The 16,348-nt window shown below is 45.2% G+C and overlaps 1 protein-coding gene across 9 annotated transcripts in view; it reads right to left on the bottom strand.

Annotated features, from left to right (window-relative positions):
- LRCH3 (leucine rich repeats and calponin homology domain containing 3) overlaps positions 1–16,348 on the bottom strand; it is a 311,841-nt gene that overhangs the window by 212,327 nt on the left and 83,166 nt on the right. For all 9 annotated transcript variants that reach the window (XR_011199321.1, XR_011199322.1, XM_069212842.1 and 6 more), the window contains exons 2-3: positions 14,602–14,746; positions 9,809–9,935 (exon numbers count right to left, since the gene is read on the bottom strand). Coding sequence is in view for 7 of the 9 variants with exons in the window: in XM_069212842.1 (XP_069068943.1) it covers positions 9,809–9,935; positions 14,602–14,746 (272 nt within the window). In the remaining 2 variants the exon portion in view is untranslated. The remainder of the gene's footprint in view (positions 1–9,808; positions 9,936–14,601; positions 14,747–16,348) is intronic.

Raw genomic sequence — 16,348 nt, 5'->3', positions numbered from 1 at the left:
GAAAGCAAAAAAAAGAGTGTTGAGAGGTGGGGAAGCTGTTCTGACCTCCCAAGGCTGTTTTTAGCGGCAGGGAATCCCTGGCTCGTGTGCAAGGACTGCAGGGGGCCGGCCGACGCACACTAGCAGCATGAAGTCAGACAGCCAAGAGCCGTTCAACACACGTAAAGAGTTAAAGCTGGCAGAGTGTATGTCTGACCATTGTTCTACCCACCCCAGAAAGCGTTCCGAACCACTATGTCCTTGAGGGACGGATGAAGTCTAGAAGGTCGTTGTTTCCTTGTGCAACTACAAGAAGCCTACTTACTAGCGCTTGCTAACATAATGCACGGTAGCGTAGTCTCCATGAAGACCACACTGTAACTGCTTGACACCCTGGAAAGAAAATAGGCAATCTGAATGCACTGAGCACCAACAAATCCACATACTTAAGTTGGTCTAATGCAACAAATGGTCACTCACAGTAATATGCATCAAATGGGACTTACAAGATGTCCCCAAAGCTTCTGGTACGGCTTCAATCTAACACACCTGAAGGATCACGGAATTACATTTCAATATGTTCCAGTGCTGCACCCACCAACCCACAGGCTGGTAGACATTCTATCTCACCAACACTGGAGAGTTACAAGCTTCCCCTTGTGGTGTTAATCGTGAGCGATAAATACAGAACCAGAAAAGCAAAGGGAACCCAATGTACTATGAGGCCTATGAGTATCATAAGAAATTATAAAACATGAAAATGTATGACAAGTATGACTAAAGAAGCATCAACTGCCTGTGCTAGATCATTTTGAAGTGGGAGCACCTTCTTCAAAGAAGTAGGAACTGGTGCTCCGATAAACTAGTTTGTGTGAGCTTCGACTGTGGAATGCTCGTAAAATCGCAGCCTATAGTTCAATGACTGCATGCAGGGCAAATGAAGCTCCATCACAGGAGACATCCTTCAGAAGCCAGCCATTCAAGTAAGGGAACACTTGCACTCCCTCCAATGAAGAGCAGCCAGAGCCTCTAAGCACTCACGTTCTCCTGCCGTAAGGTTTAAGAGTAGAACTCAGAACTGAAAATGACTGTCTTTCACTTCAAACCAATATTTTTACCATGTAGGGAAAATTGAAATCTAGAAAAATACATCTTCCACATCCAAAAATCATTATCCACTTGGCTTTTTAGTGCCACAAAATAAAGAACAGAGGGAATTTTAAACACTTTTCACTTCACTTTTGAGTGCCATAAGGTTTACAAATGGTTTCAACTTTCCTATATTTTTTCCGAATGAGAATGTACGCAATTCCTCTTGCTGCATTTCTTTTATGTCTTTATCTAGCAAATTTCAGAAACCACAACCAAAAGCTTATCTCTGTGCACTACACTTCATGGATTTGGAGGTGGAGGCAGTCTAAATGAAAAGAACATTGTATCCCTTTTTAGTTTCTGCAGGATCCACCACTACAAGAGCATAAATTCACATCCCAAGAAATATATCTTCAATATGACTCATATTAGAGTTATACTGTGTGAGGAAAGTAATTAAAGTGGTCCGCTCCATGCATACATAAAAAGAAAATACTGCTGTAATTGAAACAGAAGATATTGTTGTGTTTAAATAACTTGGCAAAGGGTCCAGGAAGGCCGCACTACCGCTCCCAGCAGTCTAAATGACAGGGGAAGTTTCTCAGCACCATTCTGGCGTCCGGAGGCGCATATAACGAACTCTGCATACCGCGGTGCAGGACGCGCTGGGCGAAGACAGGGCCCATCTTCACCCGGAAGAGGTCAGGCCAGGCCTATTCTCTTGCTCCCCCATTTTGTATCTTATACGTTGTGGGAAGTTTGTTAGAAGTTGAGAGCTGTGTCATTGGCTAGTGCAGTGGGGACTTCTACCGTATCTTTTGCAATATGCCAAGAGTTAAGACGCTGGGTCGTAAGACAACCAGCAAGGCCGCTTAAGGGCCTATGAGTCATAGAGGCAAACCCGGCCCTTGTATGGATACATTTATTGTAAGGGCAGTGGGCATAATTGAAAAGGAAATTGGACTGGCGGAGTGCGAGCTCTCTGTATCTTCCTTACGATTCCTTACCCAGGGTGCGTTGGGGGTTCCTCTAGCATGTGCTATAAATGATGAAGAGTTGATCGGGAGGGGAGGAAGTAGGGCTGAGATGTCCTTCGTTGACCTTGTGGTAGATGGGACCCCGGGGGATGATGATGATGAGCCAGGCCTTGAGGCAGGAGTGTCTCCCCCTAGAGGCTGGAACCATGGATACAGCCCCCCCATCTAGCGTAGGTGATGAGGTGGTTAGGAAGTTGGCTCTGTATATACTATCTCAAAGTGAGAGATAGTGTGGACAGAGTCCAAGGGGTCCCCTTAGAGGTTGATAGTGGCAATAATAGATAATACTAATGCTCTATTTTGTGGTAGTGTGATCGAGCAGTAGGCTTATCAGAGGATAGTGTTAAGGATTTGTTGTACACACACAGGCAACAAATGAGAACACACACTCAAGACTTAACTCCAGGCCAATAGGTTTTTATATAGAAAAATATTTTTTTTAATTTATTTTACAACCACAAGATTCAGAATTCAAGTAAATACATAAATTGAAAGGTACTTGGCATAGGTAAGTATGGAACTTTAAAGTAAAACGGTACACAGTTTTGGCAATAAGCTATTTTAAAAGTGGACATAGTGCAAAAATCAACAGTTCCTGTGGGAGGTAAGTACAAGTTAGTTTCACAGGTAAGTAAAACACTTACAAGTTCAGTCTCCGGGTCATAGGCAGCCCACCGTTGGGGGTTGAAGTCAACCCCAAACACCCAGCACTAGCAACACAGGGCCGGTCAGGTGCAGAGGTCTAAGTAGGGCCCAAATAACATAGGCGCCTATGGAGACTAGGGGTGCTCCGGTTTTAGTCTGCTAGTAGATAAGTACATGCGTCCCCGGGGAGCAGACCAGGGAGGTTTTGTAGAGCACTGGGTGAGTGTGGGTGTTTGGGGGGGAGGAGGAGTGTTCATAAACAGGCACAAAAAATAAACCCTCAGCGGCACAGGGGCGGCCGGGGGCAGTGTGCAAAGAAGGTGTCAGGTTTATTATTGGTTTCAATGAGGGACCCGGGGGCACTCGGACGGTGCAGGCAGGGCACAGGGGGGGATTCTCAGGCCAGCCACCGACTGGGCAAAGATGAGGGCCGCCTGCTGGTCACTCCTGTAGTTGGTTTCTCTCGGGCCTGGGGACTGCGGGTGCAGTGCTTCTACCAGGCGCCGTCCTCTTTGTTACCGGGCAGTCGCGGTCAGGGGGAGCCTCTGGATTCTCTCTGCAGGCCCTGCCATGGGGGTGCGGGGAGGTCGTCTCAGGGAGTCCACATCATGAGTCACCTGGGGGTCCTCGCTGCAGTGTTGGTTTCTGTAGACACGAGCCAGGGGCGTCAGGTGCAGAGTGTTGGGGACTCAAGCTTCCGGAGTGTGTCTGGAGTCCCTCTTAAGATGGTTTCTTTCTTCTTTGTAGATTAGACAGACCCGCTGTCCATGAGAGTTTCTTGGTCCTTTGGGTTGCGGGGCAGTCCTCTGAGTTGGCAGAGGTCGCCGGTCCCGAGGGATGCGTTCGCTGTTGCAGGTTCTTTGAGTCTGGAGACAGGTCTGTAGGGCTGGGGCCATGCCAGTTGTTGTCTCCATCGTCTCTGTGGGACTTTCAGGTTAGCAGTCCTTCTTTGGGTAGTCAGGAAATCTGTTTTCCTGGGTTCAGGGTCGCCCTTTAGCACTCAATTTAGTGGTGTGTTTAGGGCTGGAGGGCAGTAGCCAATGGCTACTGTCCTTGAGGGTGGCACATCCCTAATCCTATTGGGAAGAATACTCCAAAGCAAGATGGAGGATTTCCTAAGGCAAGGGGCCACCTCAGCTCAGGACACCTTAGGGGCTGTCCTGGCTGGAGGGTGACTCCTCCTTGTTTTTCTCATTATCTTCTCTGGACTTTCTGCCAAAATTGGGGCTGTGTCTGGGGTGCGGGCATCTCCACTAGCTAGAGTGAGACTGAGGCTCACCGCCAGGTGTTACACTTCCTGCAGGGGGAGGTGTGAAGCACCTACACCGAGTACAGCCTTTGTTCCTGGTCACACAGTGCACAAAGGCACTCACCCCATGTGGCCAGAAACCAGTCTGGATGTGGCAGGCTGGCAGAAACTGGCCAGCCTAGCTAGAGTAGTTGGGCTGGTATACAGGGGGCATCTCTAAGATGCCCTCTGTGTGCATTTCTCAATAGATCCCACACTGGCATCAGTGTGGATTTATTGTATTGAGAAGTTTGATACCAAACTTCCAAGTATTCAGAGTAGACATTATGGAACGGTGGAGTTTGTGTATGACAAACTCCCAGACCATATACTCTTTATGCTACCCTGTACTAACAATGTCTAAGAATTGGCTTAGGCACTGTAGGGGCATAGTGCTCATGCAACTATGCCCTCATCTGTGGTGTGGTGCACCCTGCCTTAGGCCTGTAGGGCCTGCTAGTGGGGTGACTTACCTATGCCACAGGAAGTGGGTTATGGGCATGGCACTCTGAGGGGACTTAGTCTTTTTCTCCCCACCAGCACACACAAGCTGTGAGGCAGTGTGCATGTGCTGAGTGAGGGGTCCCCAGGGTGGCATAATACATGCTGCAGCCCTTAGGGACCTTCCCTGGCCACAGGGCCCATGGTACAAGGGGTACCATGTACAAGAGACTTATCTGTGTGCCCGGGCTGTGCCAATTGTGGAGACAAAGGTACAGTTTAGGGAAAGAACACTGGTGCTGGGGACTGGTTAGCAAGGTCCCAGCACACTTTCAATCATAACTAGCATCAACAAAAGGCAAAACGTTAGGGGGTAACCATGCTAACAGTGGCATTTTCCTACAGGTGGTACTAGGTGTGAAGAGGACACGATGAGACAGAGAAAAGAATTATAAACACCTAAGGGGTGGTGGCAACCCCTTGGTAACCCAATGCTTCACCCAAATAAAAAGAGTAGGGCCGGGAATGGGACGGGGCTGGGGCTTGGACAGGCTCGTTGGGTGACAATTGAACAGATAGAAGAAAAATGATGCTGCATCCTTGACTTAAAATTACAGTCTCTAATTGAGCATCTTAACTCAACAGAGGCAAACATTAAACAGTACGAGTGTATTTATGACAGCCGGGATCTTGCTACCGATTCTAGGCACGGATATAGGGATGGGACTTTACTCTCTCCTGTAACTCCGAATATTCAGTGTGCACATCCAAGAGGGAATGAAGAAATATCCTTGACCCACCAGGTAATAAGTAAAGGAATAGGATCACAAGCAACCAATGAACTTACTAAGGGACCTCGTGTATATAGGACAAACCTATTATTAATCTCCTGGAATGTGGCGGGGATAAATACCAAGGTGGAAGATACAGAGTGGAACTCCCTTGTAAGGAAATACGATGTCTGTGAGCTCCAAGAAACATGGGCTACCAGTAAGGTCTTTGATTGTGGATTTACAACTTATAGTGTGGAGGCCCTTCCACCAAGAAACATGGGTCGGGCAATGGGAGGACTTATGATTTTGGTAAGAATGACATCGCTTGTAGGCATGAGCTACTGAGCACCGATTCCCATGACCTAATGGGCATTAGATTACGATTCCCCAGGGGACAGACTATAGTGACACTAAATGTGTATGCGCGCTCATTGCCAGCAAACAAGGAGTCCTCGATTCTGGCCATGTTAGATACGTTAGTGGAAACTTACGAAAGTAATTCAAGAATAATAGTGGCTGGTGGTTTTAACACTCCTTTTGAACCGTGTCTTGCTCTTAACATGGTAATTAGGGAAGAGGATGAGCAATGGGGCGCCCCAAAATTGGTTGGCAAGCCACTAAGTCTTCTTTCTGGTACGGCCCTACAGACAGTTCCACTGGTGGTGGCTCACCAGCCACATGCCTGTAATAGGAGAACTAGCTTGGATGTAGTGAGAACGCCTACCTTTGGAAGAGGCACCAACAGAGCACTATTGATTACATCTTGATGGATGTACGGCTACGGCCGAACTTGGTGGATATGGAGGTTTTGAGCACCACCAAGAGCGATCATAGTCATCTAGCTTTGGAGCTTACTGGAGGGAATTTCCTTAGATTCTTCAATTGGGGTCTCTCACCATGCCAGAACCTTGTGTCTCTATTAATAGGCGATGAGTAACGTGGCCTAGAATCTTGGCCGATCAGGATACACTTGCCGAGATCTAACAGTGGTTTATACAGTACCTTGGTGTAAGGAAATGCCTCGTTGCCATGGTTACCCCCTGACTTTTTGCCTTTGCTGATGCTATGTTTTGAATTGAAAGTGTGCTGAAGCCTGCTAACCAGGCCCCAGCACCAGTGTTCTTTCCCTAACCTGTACTTTGGATTCCACAATTGGCGCACCCTGGCATCCAGATAAGTCCCTTGTAACTGGTACCCCTGGTACCAAGGGCCCTGATGCCAGGGAAGGTCTCTAAGGGCTGCAGCATATCTTATGCCACCCTAGGGACCCCTCACTCAGCACAGACACACTGCTTGCCAGCTTGTGTGTGCTGGTGAGAACAAAACGAGTAAGTCAACATGGCACTCCCCTCAGGGTGCCATGCCAACCTCACACTGCCTATGCAGTATAGATAAGTCACCCCTCTAGTAGGCCTTACAGCCCTAAGGCAGGGTGCACTATACCATAGGTGAGGGCACCAGTGCATGAGCACTGTGCCCCTACAGTGTCTAAGCCAAACCTTAGACATTGTAAGTGCAGGGTAGCCATAACAGTATATGGTCTGGGAGTCTGTCAAACACGGACTTCACAGCACCATAATGGCTACACTGAAAACTGGGAAGTTTGGTATCAAACTTCTCAGCACAATAAATGCACACTGATGCCAGTGTACACTTTATTGGAAAATACACCCCAGAGGGCACCTTAGAGGTGCCCCCTGAAACCTAATCCAACTACCCGTGTAGGCCGACTGGTTCTAGCAGCCTGCCGCACTCGAGACATGTTGCTGGCCACATGGGGAGAGTGCCTTTGTCACTCTGTGGCCTGTAACAAAGCCTGCACTGGGTGGAGATGCTATCACCTCCCCCAGGCAGGAGCTGTAACACCTGGCGGTGAGCCTCAAAGGCTTACCCCCTTTGTTCCAGCACCGCAGGGCACTCCAGCTAGTGGAGTTGCCCGCCCCCTCCGGCCACGGCCCCACTTTTGGCGGCAAGGCCGGAGGAGATAATGAGAATAACAAGGAGGAGTCACTGGCCAGTCAGGACAGCCCCTAAGGTGTCCTGAGCTGAAGTGACTAACTTTTAGAAATCCTCCATCTTGCAGATGGAGGATTCCCCCAATAGGGATAGGAATGTGACCCCCTCCCCTTGGGAGGAGGCACAAAGAGGGTGTACCCACCCTCAGGGCTAGTAGCCATTGGCTACTAACCCCCCAGACCTAAACACGCCCTTAAATTTAGTATTTAAGGGCTTCCCTGAACCTAAGAATTTAGATTCCTGCAACTTACCGAAGAAGAAGACTGCTGAGCTGAAAACCCCTGCAGAAGAAGGAAGAAGACACCAACTGCTTTGGCCCCAGTCCTACCGGCCTGTCTCCTGCCTTCTAAAAAACCCTGCTCCAGCGACGCTTTCTCCAGGACCAGCGACCTCTGAATCCTCAGAGGATTGCCCTGCTTCAAGAGGAACAAGAAACTCCCGAGGACAGCGGCCCTGTTCCAAAAAGACTGCAACTTTGCAGAGGAGCAGATTTAAAGACCCCTGCAATCCCCGCAAGAAGCGTGAGACTTGCAACACTGCACCCGGCGACCCAGACTCGACTGGTGGAGAACCAACACTTCAGGGAGGACCCTCCGGCGACTTCGAGACTGAGTAACCAAAGTTGTCCCCCCTGAGCCCCCACAGCGACGCCTGCAGAGGGAATCCTCAGGCTCCCCCTGACCGCGACTGCCTGACTCTAAAATCCCAACGGCTGGAAAAGACCCTGCACCCGCAGCCCCCAGCACCTGAAGGATCGGAACTTCAGTGCAGGAGTGACCCCCAGGAGGCCCTCTCCCTTGCCCAGGTGGTGGCTACCCCGAGGAGCCCCGCCCTTGCCTGCCTGCACCACTGAAGAGACCCCTTGGTCTCCCATTGATTTACATTGGAAACCCGACGCTTGTTTCTGCACTGCACCCGGCCGCCCCAGTGCCGCTGAGGGTGTACTTTTTGTGTGAGCTTGTGTCCCCCCCCGGTGCCATACAAAACCCCCCTGGTCTGCCCTCCGAAGACGCGGGTACCTACCTGCTGGCAGACTGGAATCGGGGCACCCCCTTCTCTCCATTGAAGCCTATGCGTTTTTGGCACCGCTTTGAACTCTGCACCTGACCGGCCCTGAGCTGCTGGTGTGGTAACTTTGGGGTTGCTCTGAACCCCCAACGGTGGGCTACCTTGGACCCCAATCTTAACCCCGTAGGTGGTTTACTTACCTGCAAAACCTAACAATACTTTACCTCCCCCAGGAACTGTGAAAATTGCACTGTGTCCACTTTTAAAACAGCTATTTGTGTTTTATGTGAAAAGTATATATGCTACTGTAATTATTCAAAGTTCCTAAAGTACTTACCTGCAATACCTTTCAAATGAGATATTACATGTAGAATTTGAACCTGTGGTTCTTAAAATAAACTAAGAAAATATATTTTTCTATAACAAAACCTATTGGCTGGATTTGTCTCTGAGTGTGTGTTCCTCATTTATTGCCAGTGTGTATGTACAACAAATGCTTAACACTACTCCTTTGATAAGCCTACTGCTCGACCACACTACCACAAAATAGAGCATTAGTATTATCTCTTTTTGCCACTATCTTACCTCTAAGGGGAACCCTTGGACTCTGTGCATACTATTCCTTACTTTGAAATAGTGCATACAGAGCCAACTTCCTACACTTGGTGAACCAGAAGACCTGCAAGCCGAACCTGATCTTTTTCTACAAACCCATGGTTTATTTTTTTTTTAACAAACTTAAATCAATTTTCATCAGAGAATATTGTGGCAGTCAAAGGACTGGAGTTAAACATTCACATTGGTTTAATCGAGAATACATGACATGGCGAAATAAAGTATTTATGAATTGAAATAAAATCCCACACTGACCAATCCTCCCTTAACACTGATCTTAAAATCACAAATACTGACGGCTGTTTCAGCCACATACCTACTGTCAGATTCTTGTAAGCACCAGAAAATGGGACAAAGGACATCTCATCCAAAGCACCCTGATGTAAAATATCAGTGAGTGAGTAATCCCGACTGATATTCCGGGTGCGGAGTCCCTTTTCTTTGGAGTGCAGACATGAAACAAACATGTAGGCCACGTTCATATGGGAAGGAGGAAGGAGATTTGGAAAAGCCTGGCAGAGTGACACTAATAAAATTAACAGGTCTCTAAGTGTGGCTCACCTCAAAGAGATCCTAGTCATGGCTTTATACCAGTCTAAAAACTTCAACACTAACCTGGTCTGTTGTCATTTTGAAGGCCCTCTCCCACCCCCTGTAATCCAAATCAGCACACAGTTACCCAGGAAAGTCCCTGACAAATACACCTATAAATTGCATAAAACATCATCTTCTCTAAACAAAAACAAAGTCATTTGCCAATTACTGCTTGATGTAAGAAACCATGCCCACACAAACAATAACCTTTAAAACATAACTACATTAAGATGGCACATCAGTGAACTGTTTGTGTGAGTGCGCGCGGGTGTATGTTATTCTTATTTATATATAAATAAATGAATAAGAACTATACTGACCAGCTCTGTGAGATGTCGGAGCCGTCCAATTTCTTCAGGAAGTGAAATTAGCTTATTGTTACTAGCGATCAAAACCTTTAAAGGAAGGCTACAAAGGTGTGCTGGCAACGTCGACAGCTGATTCCGGCTTTCAATTCATAGAAAGGAGAAAGAAATCTGTGTTACTTATTTCCCACAAAAAAAAAAAAACTACTAACGGAAAAGTCAATTTGCCGAGATTATAAAACGAACCAAACGGATTAATGATTCTCATCCTGCAAAACCTTTTAAATGAGAACTTGGTGTCAAAACCAAACCCCTAAATAAGATATGCTCTGTTTTGATTCTCAGACTGCTCCATCAAGGATGTCGAAGGTTAAGGAGGAATGCACTAGTGTGAGAAATTCCACAGACCCCATTGGAGTTTAAGTAGACCAAACAGCAAAGTTGATCTACTGGGTATGTTATACTCCAGATAATCTTTAATTATTGTTTGACAAGGTGAATGGGACCTATGTTCTGGATGTGCTCACACTTGCAGAGATCATCGGAAGGTACGAAGAACTTAGGAAATCACTTCTTGAACATTATGTTGCAATTTCCAACATTTATTCCTGGTATTTTAAGAACTCTGGATAAAGTAAATGTTCAAAGGTTATGTTATGGTCAAATCTCTTACTGCAAAACGGTAACACAATTTTAAAATTGGGACCTGCTTCGCACTGCAACATTGTTTTTAGATTTTGTTAGAGCTAGTAGTGTTGAAAATCTGCTTATCCCAGAGACAGTCATTACAGGAAATGAGTAGCAAGCAGGTAGTGTCAGTTAAATAAGCAATGGGAATGGAGTAGAGCGGTGGCCATGCACTACATGATATGGCTAGGTGTGTTGAGGCAGTGGCATGAGAGGTTTGTGGAATAGTGGCAGGAAGGTGGCTGAGTTCCTTTATTATTTACAGAAGGGACAGACTGTTCAGGCTGACAGACCCATCATAATGATCATTTTCAGTCTGGTTCACCTGATAAACTGTGGAAGAAAGTTAAACGCCCCTTAGTGGTATTTAGTTTAGTGGTAGCAGATGGGGACTGTCTCAGATGGAGTAAAAATATCTCTTGTAATTTTGCAGACCAAGGGTTGTTTAAGGTGAGGTTTGGGTCGCCAGATTTTTTCCCACTGTTAAACACAGCAAATGTATCGTCTTTAGCTCAGAAAAATGTCATTCCAATGTGTAATGTTTGCCCTTTATTTATTTTCACAACATCAAATATATGTTTTATAATCTAAATATAAGTGAAATATTTAAATAAAACATTTCATCTTTAAATTAGCACAGTTATGAAAATGCTTTTAAAGCTCATCCCATTTATCAGCATAACTCTAAGGAGTTCAGCATCTCTTGCGTAGCATTAATGATTCCAAAGGAGGGTTTCAGCTCCATGCAACACACTACTAAATCTTGAAAAACCAAGTTTAACTTCTGCACATCTCCAATAAGACTTCTCAGTCTCTAATTTTATGTACGGTTAAGGATTCCTATGACTTCAATCAGCAGCAGCTTCACAGGCGGCTGTCCAAACTATGATCTCTTTAACACTCCTGAGTATGGCAACCAAACACCCCTCTGGAGACACAGTCATATAAAAGGCAGATGCATGGCACTGTCCTAGGCAAGAAATCAGCCCAATCACAAGCGTCTATTATGTGTTCGGTAAGCAAACTAGGTCAGGCCTTGGGAGAAACTGTTTTAATTTCTATCCACTAATCTCAGTGATGACTTGAAGTTAATATCCACAACTATCGCACTAAACAGAATTCCTTAACAACCTATTCAATTCTTGTTTTGCCTATTCATGGTACTAGCTTTTACACTGGACACCCTTTTGAGGGTTTGGCATTGTACACATGTATCGAACAAAGAAAAGAAACAAAGGTTTTGCACCAGTGTCTGTTATTCAAGAGATTTCCTCTTTATCATGCATATTTTCTGAGAATTGGACAGCACCATGCTAGTTTAGTACTGTTGCAGCACCTGGTCTTGCAAGGGATCAAAGAGATTCTTCACATAATACCTTCACATGACCTTGGTCTCAAGACTCCTGTTTTAGTTTGAAAGATTTCAATCAGTAACATCATTGGATACAATAATTGCTGTTTATGCAATGTATAGCCATGACAATGTATTTTTAGGATATCACAACTTTCTACTGAAACACAGCTAAATAAATACTCTTCCGGGGCGTGTTCGGGAAGCAGAGAGGCAGACATGTCAAAACAAAGCCAGAGGGGCAGAGTGCTACTCACCAGGATTGAACTGAAGTTATCCTTCTAAGGGAGATCTCTATGTTGATATTGTCTGCTATTTAACATAAATGCAGCCTCTTTGATGTCACAGGAGAAGGAAGAAATATGTTACCCAGTAAGCAACTACTCGTAGTGTGTAGTGGCTGTAGATTCACATGCACTGCATACTCCTGCCAAGTAATGTTGGGCTTGGACGTTTGCAACTTGTTTTTGTTTGAGGAGTTCTTTCAAGACACAGATTAGGATGTGAACCCCACCTTAGTTGGCAATGATCATGGGGACAACTCTATTGCTGTGACCATACGTATAGTGTATATAAGAAACCAGATGATAACAGCGAGAATACCTGCAGCAACCACTTGGTTCCTGGAAGATGGGTGGGTGCATGTGAAGCTACTTCACTACAAACACACTTAAAGGGTAAGTAACATATTCTGTCCATAGCACCTGCTCTGCACAGACTGTAAAGCTTTTGAGAATTTGAGCAAGTGGATAGTGCAGACATTTGAACGAAGTCCTCAAGACTGCTTAGCCAACTGATACGCTTGAATCTACATACAGCAATATTTTGAAAAGCCTTGTAGAGTTGACCATAAAGCTGCTTTACAAGGGTCAGCTATCAAGATATTTCTCAAGAAAGCCATTGTTGCGCCCTTCTTACGGGTTGAATGTGGTTTGGGAGGGGCAGAAAAGGTTCTGTTGGCTTTAAGACAGCAGGTCTGGGGATGCACTTTGCGATCCACTTGGCTATACCTGCTTTTGATATAGGGAGACCATTATCTTGTTAAGACATGCTTGGTCTTGCACGCCCTGCCAATAGATTTGGTTCTGGAATCATCAGTGCCCACACCTGTACTCTTGTCCCACAGCCATGACTTCTTGCCATACTTCTATCAACTGGAGTGGCTTCACAGTTTTGAGGGCCTGCAGGAAAGGCCAGAATTGGAACAGGGACCAGTATGTGGTTCTGGACAACAATTACTGGTCCAGGGCCGATTATTCCTAGAATCAAAGCTGGTGGTGGGTGGCTATGAAGAGAAATCAAAGTAATTCTCTAGATTACAGCATCTCTGACCTTAAACTAAGACTCCAAAGTGATCAACAAGTAATCTGACAGAATAAGAAGACATTAGCAAGCTTTTGCCCAATAAAATCAAAATCTTGACTTCTAGACCTGCATTTTCTGACTTATTTGGATGAGGTCAGTGTGCCTGAATAATCCAAAATATTCCTTCAAGGAAACAGAATTTTGGCATAGTCCTCCCCCAACATTTTGCCCCCATTTAGACTATTAGCTGTTGATTTTTCGACTCAGAGTACAGTGAGGCCTCCTGCCCAGACCTCAGTGACAGTGTTCAAACCCTTTACAAAAGGTTTGTTTAAATAGTTGTCACCAAGTGGCAAGTACTGACTTACTTATAAGTCCCTAGTATATGGTATCCAGGACATTTAAGACAGTGTCTCTCCTCAGGGCTACAGCAGTGGTTGTGCTACCCTGTGTGTGACAAAGTGAAAACATGGACCCCTGCCGGCCACTGCAGACTGGAAAGGCAGTGCCACACTGCCAGTATGACTTTGCCATTGCCATTAATAGAAAAGCCACCCTATCCCTAAACAAGACAAACATAACTATAGAGAATATGTCTTAGCAGAAACACTCCCAAATGGTTGTGTTGCTGTGGATAAAGTTAGTAGCGCCACTGTCGTTCAGTTCACGCTACTGATGCTTTACTAGAGGAAATCAAAGGGACAAGTTAGAGAACCAAGAGCAGCTTAATAAATAAATGTACGCTCTAGTTTTAGAGCACACGTAAAAGCCCTTGTGATATTTGCTTTGATTTGGTGAAGGATAGCAGCAAGAGTTCTCCAAAGGCATCAGCATGATTACTGGATATTGTCACGGCCAGTATAGCTCAGTTCCCTTGCAGTGAGCAAACTTCAAATTAGGAGCTTATCCCGATCATAAAAGCTGCAAGTGACTCTGTGACAGCTAGGACAGTACTCCAAGTGAAGGAAGGTGCCACAGAAAGCATAAATGATGTTACGGAACACATCTCAGAGAACATCACTATAGTTTCAAAATTAAAAGTCCATTCAAAATAAGGGTCTATAATGGACACTAAGTGTTTTGAGAAAGTTACTTAAGACCAAGTATTTTGTAGATCTTCAAGGGATCCATTACGGAGGAGATGCTATCTAATAGCTGTGTTGCAGTCATTGGAAAGTGGTCCTCTAGGTTTGACTCCGGGCCTCGGCACTTAACTGAATAAAAATCATAGGATTCTGAGCAAAACTCAATTTCCTTGCGTCTAAAAATGTGAAACCCAATTTAAAATATTTGTTATAAGCTGTGTAATTTAATGTGTACATCCCCATATGATGTTCGCAATTGTGTATAATAGCCCCAATCACCCCAATAATGGACAGCGCTCCAATGCCCCCAAGCTAGATTCATGCAGTGAACAATTACATAGCAAGAAAAATGTGAATGACTGGGCAAAAGAGATGGTTACCTGATGTTTAGAGAGGTCAGGGCCTGCAGGTTGAGGATCGCCTCTGGGATATACCGAATACAGTTCTGATACAGGTTGAGGGTCTCAAGTGATACGTAGTGACAGACCTCTGCTGGAATTTCAACCAGCCGATTCCGGGATAAATCTATAAGAAAAAGTAAATTTTCAGTAATCAACCTCATATAGACCACAATTCACACAACATAAGATTTCAAAATGTACATCCAGTGATGTCAACATATCCCACAGGCAAAAATGTAGTCAAAGCTCCTATAACCCAACCTCTTGGACAAGGGTCTGTTTTAATCCAGATTGAAAATGTCTGGAGGAAGCACACCAGGCAAGTCTTTGAATGACAGTAGTGTTGATGTAACTTTAAACACTGTTACCAAATGCGAATACATGATTGAAATATCCTGAATTTAGATCCATCAGAATGAAAAACAAGCATCTGCAGTGCAATGGGTCTCGCACTTGCTCAAGTTAGAGCTATGAGTGTTGGAAATTCTTAACAGGACTTTTCTTGCCACATAAATTGATATGAAAAGTAAAACAGTTGACAGAAGTGAAAGCACCATAAGCGCGAAGGAGAGTCACAAAAAGGAAAAATAAGTTTGCTCATAGTCAAACGTATCGGAAATCGTGCAATTATTCACGTAACAGGGGCAATCTGCAAGGCAGTAACAAAACCTGCCCAAGAAGGGACAAACAAAGCATTTACCAATGATGATAAAGGATTTTTGAAAGACAAGCCCACGAACGAGTGAAGTTTCTGGATTTACACAGGCACTGTCTTTCTCCCACATTTAGGTCTCCTGAATTCCTCGTCATGTGTGGGTTTCCTCAGGGCTCATCCAAGTCTCCCATTGTGTGTAATCTGTATGCTTGGTCATCCCATGGTGGGCTGTGTTAGTGTAACACTCCTTTGGTTTAAAAACCTTCTTATACACTGACAATACTCAGTGCCTGGTGATATCCGAATAACTTTTTTTTTTTTTTTTTTTTTTTTAAATAAATTGGCGGGGGTATAAAACTGAGGTCTTGCTAATCCTTATTGACACTTTTTGCTCGTAGGCCAGGGTTTGGCATGACCAGTTGAATTGAAAAACTAAGATTTGTCCGATGCAGCTCAGGTGTACAAAGTGTGGCTCTCTTCCTTTCCACAACTGAAAACTTTCTTTGGAAGATTTCCCACTTCTTACCCAAATCTACTCATGCCTGGGAGATAATGCCGGGTTCCCTCAATCCTGCATTACTGTACTGCTGTTTTTTTTTTTTTTTTAACTAGCTGCTTACTTAGAGGAAAAGTTACAAAGCATGTGGAACCAGGCAAATCTTTTAGTTATATAGCTCTGCACATACAACCATGTTTCTTCAGTGTAAAAAGTGCTTGACTGGCTTGGCCATCAGTCTTGCCTTTCACTGGAATGGTCCTGTGTTTCTGGCAGAGTTGTTGGTACGGGCAACACCCCTCTGATCTGGTGATCTGTCTTTTACATTTCCACAGTTTACATGTGGCCACTGCAGAGGTAGGGTTTCCTGAATTCTGTCCCCTCAGCTGCAAAGCATACTCCCATGGGAACTCAGAAGCATCAAGACCTTCTTTTGCGGTAGACATCTCCCCATTGTTCTTACCTCTTGAGCAATCAGGACGCTGGCACCAAGATGTGTCCAGGTGGATGAGGGATAGATGGGATAGAAGGGAGGCAAGGAGGGAAGGAAAAAAGTAGAGAGCTCTGAAGAGACA

Source organism: Pleurodeles waltl, chromosome 11, assembly GCF_031143425.1.
Source record: "Pleurodeles waltl isolate 20211129_DDA chromosome 11, aPleWal1.hap1.20221129, whole genome shotgun sequence".
Taxonomy (NCBI): Eukaryota; Metazoa; Chordata; class Amphibia; order Caudata; family Salamandridae; genus Pleurodeles; species Pleurodeles waltl.
This window is presented reverse-complemented; position numbering and strand designations above follow the sequence as displayed.